We start from the raw sequence: 8,235 nt of genomic DNA, 5'->3' as shown, positions 1-8,235 counted from the left end.
TAAGTCAACAGTAACACATTTGAACCTGACAAGGGCCCCAGAGGAGAACCCGGTTAGAGGATCGGTGTCTCACCTGTTTCACATTTCCACCACCACGCAGGCACCGGGCGTTCCCATAATGCAACATTAACTCTGCCTATTATTCCAGACAAAAATGGAAACACAATCCTATTAGAGGAGTAAGAAAAATGGTGTGTTAGTGCACACACACACACACACACACACACACACACACACACACACACACACACACACACACACACACACACACGTGGCAGTGGCAAATCACTTATCCAAAAACAACTAGAGGTTAAAACTGCTGCCAAAATATTCAGTCTGCAAACTTTTCCACGTCGTCATGATGCAACTGTGACCTTCGATGCGTTTTACTGCGATATGAGATAAAGTAGAACATTTGTGTAAAGTCAGAATTCAGATTTATTCTGTCTTTTGATCACAGAAGATTAAAGTCAGAATTCTGAGAAAATAAACTGAATTCAGGGATTGAAGTCAATTCTGAGTGAATTCTTTTTATTTTATTTTATTTCTTTTTCATTGGCCCTTAATCTTATTTTATATAGTGATCAAATGTGAAGCAGATTAAGAATAAGAATTGCCTTCTAACTCAAACACCAGACAATTATTGCACAATAATCTGACATGTTTTACTCCATGTTTGGACTTTGTTTGTCCAGAAGTAACTAACGAAAAAAAAGAGCCATTGATCCAAAATTCACATAACTGGTTTATTTTATCTTTCTGGAAATCTTTACAGAGTTTCTTTTCCCCCCACAGAGTAAACCAAACAAGTCAGAAGTGAAAAGCATTTCATGTAATGATCATCTACATGAAATGTAGTTTGTCCATAACAGCTGTTCAGTCACAGCTGAGCCCAGATGTTCAAACCTAACAGACTGTTTGGGGGAGAAAAGGTGTTTCCGAAGCGGCGGGAAAGTGGGCGGGCGGGTCGGCGTGTGACCCCTGACCTCAGGACTTCACCTCTTGGCTTTCTTCTCCTTCATGATCTTCTTGCTCTCTTCTCTCCGGCGCTTGTTGACGGGGTTGCGCGGGTCGTAGATCTCGAACGTGTCCTCGTCCTGCATGTTGGCGTCCTTGACTTTCTTGCTCTGCTCGTCAAACTGCAGGACGTGGGCCATCCTAAACCAGACGGAGAGAGGCAGGCGGAGTTAAAGCCTCCGCTAAGTCGGTCCTCAAAAGCACTTCTGCCTACAGGCTAATCGGCTGCCGACCAACTGGGAAACTAAATTATTGTCAGAAAAAAAAGCTAAATGGGGATAAAGAAAATTTGAAATCCCCTAAGCCTAAAAATTGGTTGAATCGACTGTTACAGTTTTGAGGAATTTTGGCCTCAAATCTGTATGTTATTTGTTTAACATACAGATTTATGTTACATCAAAGTACAAGATACGTGGTGCGGTACATTACATTAGTGTTTAAAAAAACACAAAAGAAACAAAGTAAAAGAAACAGAAAACATTGTGTTTTAATGAATTAATATTATTGTGTGAGAGTATCAGTATGTGGAGCATGTGGCCCACTTTTCTTTGCAGAATTATTCTAGTTATGGATGAACAGATGTGAAAATTTGTGCCAATATCGACAGCCGATTTTGAACCAAATATTGCTGTTAAGTCCAATCACCAATACTTACCGATACTGTTCAGATATTTCACTCTCCTTTCGATGCTTTGGGAAATAAACTAAACAAAACAAAACAAACCGCTGACTTCTCCACTACTTCTATGCTTCAGTTAAACTTCCAACAATCCTTTGCTGCATCGTATGCGGCAAAGGATTGTTGTCATTGTAGTCAGCCATTTTATAGAAGCGCTGTAGATTCAACATGTTAGAATGAGACAACCTTTTATGAGCTGTGTGACGCTGTGAGCTGCTCATTGTCAACCCCATTGACATAACATAAGAGTAGACCCCGCATTGGCTGCTCCGGCGCAGGAAATATGGCGGCCATCTTGGAGCGGTCGTCCCTCCCACTTTGCTCAATCAAAACAGCAGAAGATGCCTCAGCACTGAGGGATATTGTTGTTCTGATCTATGGATTATTGATGTGAGAGCTCCACAAACATTTCACAAGTAAGATGGACATATAATAATATGTGTATATTTTGTGATTAGAATATTACTTTACTGTATTTATGTCCTCTGGCGAGATACCAGCTATTATTAGCTACAGTGCTTGGTGTAATACGGGTTCAGCCCCGCTATAAAGGATAATTGAGTTTCTGTAAATCTAAAAAAATTATTATTCTCTAACATTGACTTAGATTATCTGACACAAGAGCTTATGTTAGAAATGAAACAATGTAACATCCATCCATCCATTTTCTTCCGCTTATCCGGGGTCGGGTCGCGGGGGCAGCAGCTTCAGAAGGGAGGCCCAGACTTCCCTCTCCCCAGCCACTTCTTCCAGCTCCTCCGGGGGAATCCCAAGGCGTTCCCAGGCCAGCCGAGAGACATAGTCCCTCCAGCGTGTCCTGGGTCTTCCCCGAGGCCTCCTCCCAGTGGGACGTGCCCGGAACACCTCACCAGGGAGGCGTCCAGGAGGCATCCTGACCAGATGCCCGAGCCTCAACTGGCTCCTCTCGACGTGGAGGAGCAGCGGCTCTACTCTGAGTCCCTCCCGGATGACCGAGCTTCTCACCCTATCTCTAAGGGAGAGCCCAGCCACCCTGCGGAGGAAACCCATTTTGGCCGCTTGTATCCGTGATCTCGTTCTTTCAGTCATGACCCAAAGCTCATGACCATAGATGTAGATCGACCGGTAAATCGAGAGCTTCACTTTTTGACTCAGCTCTCTCTTCACCACAACGGACCGGTATAGCGCCCGCTTCACGGCAGACGCTGCCCCAATCCGCCTGTCGATCTTCTTCTCCCTTCTTCCCTCATTCGTGAACAAGATCCCCAGATACTTAAACTCCTCCACTTGAGGCAGGACGACCCCCCTGACCCGGAGAAGGCACTCTACCTTTTTCCTGCTTTCTTCTTCTTGTGATGCGGAAAAAGTATTTCCATTACAGCTTTGCGAAATACATCTATTTTGATAGGGCTGGTAAAAAAACCCCACCTCACACTTGCGCAAAAACTTTTAATAAAAATTTTTTTTTTTCAAAATTAGCGAGTTTCCATTTAGCGAATTTATTTTCGTTATTTCAATTTGCGCAATTCTACAATTAATAGAAACACGGCTACTGTCACTTGACCGACCTTCCCCTTCACCTCCAGAAACAAACAGCAACAAGACGGACATGAATGTTGGTTTCACTTCAGTCTTTTTAAGGAAACCTCCCTGTAAACATGTCCCACTGTGCTCGTAATGTGGCGCAGAGGCAGACGGGTTCAAATTGCGAGAAGCCGACGTGTCTTTGATTCCTCCAGTCAGTATCCTCTTCTCCACCGTCAGTAAATTCCTCAGAGGAGATGTCAGTGTCAGGCACTTCGCAGATAACAAACCAAAAACATTTCTTCAGCTGTCGGACGGCGGAAGCAGCAAAGAAAAGACCGTCAAACAGCTACATCTGAGCAAAGGATTCAGCTCACAGTCCAAGCAGATGTTCTCCTGAGACAACTTTCCTCCACTCAGCCACAAACAGCAGAATTAACTCTATTATTAATTACTGACAAATGTACATGTATGCAGTGTTCAACATCCCAGCACATTTTTTTGTTTTTACAAAATCCAGAGTTTCCCCTCCTGATTTCAAAACGACTGTTGACGGATGATTTCACTGGAACTTGGAAAAAAAAATTAGAAACTGGAAGGAAGGAGGGAATGACAGAAAACGGACAGACAAGGAAGGAAAGAAGAACACAAGTAAGCAAGGAACCTCCTGAAGAAGAAAAGAAAGGAAGAAAACCCACAAGTAAGAAAAGATCGAAGGAAAAAACGAGGGGAATGTGGAAGGAAGAAAGGAAGGCAGCAAACAAGGAGGGAAAGAAAGAGGGAAGAACAAGGAAGGAAGGAAAGACACAAGAAAGGAACAAATGAAGGAAGAACAAAGGAACAGGGAATGCAGCCTGGAATTACAAATATTTTTTCATCTTTCTATATTTATTTTCATACTTTTCCTGACCTGGAAAATGCTAAAATCAAATTCCACACATTTCTAGACTTTGTAACATATTCTGTGCTGGCGCATGCTTTGGGGGTAAACAAATGATTTGCCCATTCAGAAATTTCCTACCCAAACTTTTTTTTTTAATCAAAGCCACCTGAAGAATAAAATCTACACACATTCCAGACTGGATGTTTAGGACAAACACATTCCAGGATTCTACCAGGAATATGTTTCAGTGTAGAGGCTGCAGCGCTGTGCGTCCTACCTGAACGCCTGACATTACACACACACACACACACACACACACACACACACACACGTACGTATATATAGTTTAGGAATTTTTGCAACTTTTAACATTTTTTCACACAAAAACATGGTGGGACGTTTGTGGATTACCATGGCGACCCCACCACCAGAGGCTGAACACGTCTTTGAAGAACCGAACATGAAAGAAAATCAGGACTGACTTCCTGGTGACCGTCTCCAGGCTCCTGGAGGAACTCCTGTCCTCTCTGTTCAACATATTTGGTATTTTCTAGCTTCCATATTGTCGGCTCCTTTGGCTTGGCGAGCCGTTTGGGGTATAGTTCTGTATCAGCCTCTGTGTGTGTGTGTGTTTCCTGTACTCATTTGTTGTGACAGCTCATCTAGAATGTCACAGCCAGAGCCTGGCAGACCCCTGTCGACCCCTGCTGTGTGAGCAGGCCTCCTCCGGTAATTCGTCTACCAGCCTCGGCGATGACAGCCTGCCAACCGTTTGGTCTCTGCGTGGCAAAACGCCGCGCGGAAACTCGACGTTACGCAGCTTCATCCAAACTACACTCTGCTGCCGTGATGCAAAAGGTGTTTGGTTTGTTTTTCCTGCGTTTCGTAACGGATAACGGCGAAGCGACGGTGACAGTCGGCCAATCGGGCGTCTTGTAGACTTTGGGAGGATGTGAGCTTAGCTGAAGGGGAGGAAGGGTTTGAGGAGGGAGAGAGCCAGGAGCCGTAGACACACACAGATGGAATAGTTTACCTCCTCTGGCCCAGACTTGACTTTGAGTCTCTGACCTGTTGTAACCCACATTCTGTTCACAGTTCCTCTAGAGTGGCACATACTTCCCACTGTTTTTTTTCTTCTTCTGGGACTGCTATGCAACCCCCCCACCCTCGTCCTTCCACCCTACCTGGCATAGTGAGGAGTATCTTTGGCCAAAAGACGCTCCGAGCGCCAGACGACGCTTCTCGCAAATTCATTAGGGCCCCCCCACACACAGCCAGACTACACATCCAGAGTGTGTCTCAAGACTAATAGCAAGTACAGATTTTGTTATTCTAAAATCTTTCTCCCTGCGCGCAGACACTTTTCTCAAATTCACACACATGGTATTCATTTCAAACCCCTCGCTCGGTGCCGTTTGAGATCTTTGGTGAAAAACAGAATATGAGAGGAAAACACAGCGTCAGGGTTGATTTCCTGATGGCCGATCTGGTGGCTGCGAGTAAAATTCTGAGCCTGACAAACACACACACACTTAGAGACACAACATACACACACACATAAGTACAACTTGAACTTTCATGTAACGTAAAGCGCAAAGCGAGCTTTAGCTCCGATACGGTCAGGTTCACTGCGGGACCTGTTCGCTGTCCCTTTCCAAAGCTGAACTCTTCTCTTCAGAACTAACAGAAATCTATGGGAATAACGGTTTTTAACCTGGAAATTAAAATACTGAAGTTGGTCCTTATCAGGGCTGAGGGCCCAGAGGAAGCCACTGTCTGAAAAGTTAAAAAAACATTTAGTTCTTGGTTAAAACAGTTTTTGGTTAAAACATTTTTATTCTTCAATCAGTGAAGAAATTTTACTCAAGTAAGTGTAGCAATAGTTCATAATAAACTTACTAAAGTAAAAGTAAAAGCAAAGCATAGTAAGAGTCATTTTTACTTCATAACTCTGCTCCTGGATGACATAAGCTAATGCTATTTCTTTAAATGTTATCTCCATGGAGACAAACAGCCCAGTGATGGTGTATTTTAAATCACATGCTTCTCTAGTTGAGGAAGTTAAATTAGTCATATTGTAATGAATCATATTTTTGGCTCTTAATTAGAAAGAACCTTAAAGAAATATTGCTGCAGTATCAGAAATGGTTGACTATTTTCCCAGTAGGCATCGAGTTTGAAATGGTGGTTTCATAAAAATCATTAGGTTACTATTCTGAACAAATCTTCCTGTCCAGTTAGAAACGGTAACTATGGCAACAGTGCTAAGCCAAAATGACAGATCAAATTGTATCCTTATTGGATTTACAAGACTTGGAAAACATACAGCCACAAAAAAAAAAAATAAATAAAAAATACCTGGACACAAAATCAAGCGTGAATCTTACTGACCATCCTTTGTCGTCGTCCTCTGCCAGCTCCTCCACGTCCTCCTCCTCCTCCGGTCCCTCAGTGATGGCTGATGACAGCTTGGACTTGAAGCTGTTGAGCAGGGCCAACGTCTGCGAATTCATTACACATCCATCTTAGCTTTCACGGATCCCAAACAGAGCAGCTCCGAGGAGAGAAACTCGGCGAACGAGACGTTACCTGCTCCTCTCTGTTTGAGACTTTTTTCCGTTTCTGTTGCCTGAGCTCTTCGTACTTCTTCCTTTCCTCCAGGTACTCTGCCACGGCCTCGCTGGTCGGCTTTTTCTCTGTCAGAACGATGACACACAAATGCAACACAAGTTAACTACATATGTAGGTGTTTCCTCTGTTTAATAACATTTGAAACAAAACCAAGAAACACAAAAACGCTAACTTATTTTTGGTATTTATAATAGCCTGAAAAAAGAAATTTACTTAAAGAATACTTTGAAAACTACTCGAGCTAAGCAATGTGGACTTAAAGTCTTACCACAATATTTTATTGTACTATTGTGATAACAATAAAAGTGATGATAATAAATACTTATTACTGATTTTTTAGGTAACTTTAGGCACAGCAGTCATAGCTCCACAAGCACAAATACCGCTCTTGGGGAAAAAAAAAACCCATACATAAATAAGTGTGATTAGTGTCACTAAGTTGCTCACACTAACTGTGATAATAACATATATTAGAAAGTAAAAACAAAAAGTAAGAGCAGAAATCCCCCCACAACAGTGGAATAAATGTCTGAACGTGCAATGACCCAACCAAAAAAAAAAAGATCAGAATCAACAAAATGAACAAATCAGAATTAACATAAAGCAATTCTTGTACAAGCATAGAATAAATATTTATTCAGATAAAAATTATACTGACAATCCTAACAGATAATGAAAGATTGCATGTCTCTTTATATTACGTAAATATCTGGTTCCAATATGAACTGGGATGCAGCATGAGACAAAATCACCAACTTTTTCTTTCCAAAAGATGTTTTAGGCAAGAACCCCCCCCCAAAAAAAAAAACAAAAAAAGAAAACACTTTTGGCAAAAAAAAAAAAGACTTGGGGCTTTATTTTAGGAAGGTGGCGATATTTAAAAGGTCTTCAAAGAGTAATCAAAGTCAAATTATTATATTCAACTGACCATTGTATTTATAAAAGGGCAAAACCCTTTTCCAAGCTGGCCTGTTAGTCTGGGACAGGTTTTTAAAAAATCACGTCTCAGACTTTGGGACTCTAGTGAACCACAGTGTGAGTCATTGTCCACTAATGGAGAAAACGTGATACAGAGGTGAACCTTCAAAAGATGGTCCCGCCAACCAAAATGACTCCAAGATCCAGATAAATGTGGAACAAACATCCAAAAAACTGCAGAATAGCCAAAACACTGACTTCCTTTAAATCAGGTTAAAAATCCACATGTTTAGAGCTGCTTTTGACGAACTGCAGGTTTAACATTGTTCAACGTATTGGATGTGTATTTGCTTAATGATTTTGATAAAGGCATCTGACAAAACGTAATGCTTATTACTTCATAATTAGTGCCTTGATGATGTTTTTGTGATGCAGGGTTTCCCCTATGAGTATTATAAGTCTGGCAGGCTGCCAGGCTTTACTTGGGCCCCCACCAGGCTAAGCATTGCCTACTTATTTTAGCTTATTTTTTAATGTTAACATTTTTTAAGACTTTATTAATCTTCCAATAACACATAGTTATCAAGTGATATTTTCAAACTTC

At 41.9% G+C, this 8,235-nt stretch overlaps 1 protein-coding gene across 1 annotated transcript in view; it reads right to left on the bottom strand.

Annotated features, from left to right (window-relative positions):
* Window positions 1–732: 732 nt before the first annotated feature.
* cwc27 (CWC27 spliceosome associated cyclophilin) overlaps window positions 733–8,235 on the bottom strand; it is a 34,558-nt gene continuing 27,055 nt past the window's right edge. Inside the window, exons 12-14 of the mRNA XM_008423381.3 lie at window positions 6,672–6,778; window positions 6,474–6,583; window positions 733–1,158 (exon numbers count right to left, since the gene is read on the bottom strand). Of these exons, the coding sequence (XP_008421603.2) occupies window positions 996–1,158; window positions 6,474–6,583; window positions 6,672–6,778 (380 nt within the window). The 3' untranslated portion in view covers window positions 733–995. The remainder of the gene's footprint in view (window positions 1,159–6,473; window positions 6,584–6,671; window positions 6,779–8,235) is intronic.

This window comes from Poecilia reticulata, chromosome 12 (genome assembly GCF_904066995.2).
Source record: "Poecilia reticulata chromosome 12, P_reticulata-male-v2, whole genome shotgun sequence".
Classification (NCBI taxonomy): domain Eukaryota; kingdom Metazoa; phylum Chordata; class Actinopteri; order Cyprinodontiformes; family Poeciliidae; genus Poecilia; species Poecilia reticulata.
Note: the sequence above shows the minus strand (reverse complement) of the source record. Positions and strands in the feature narration are given on the sequence as shown.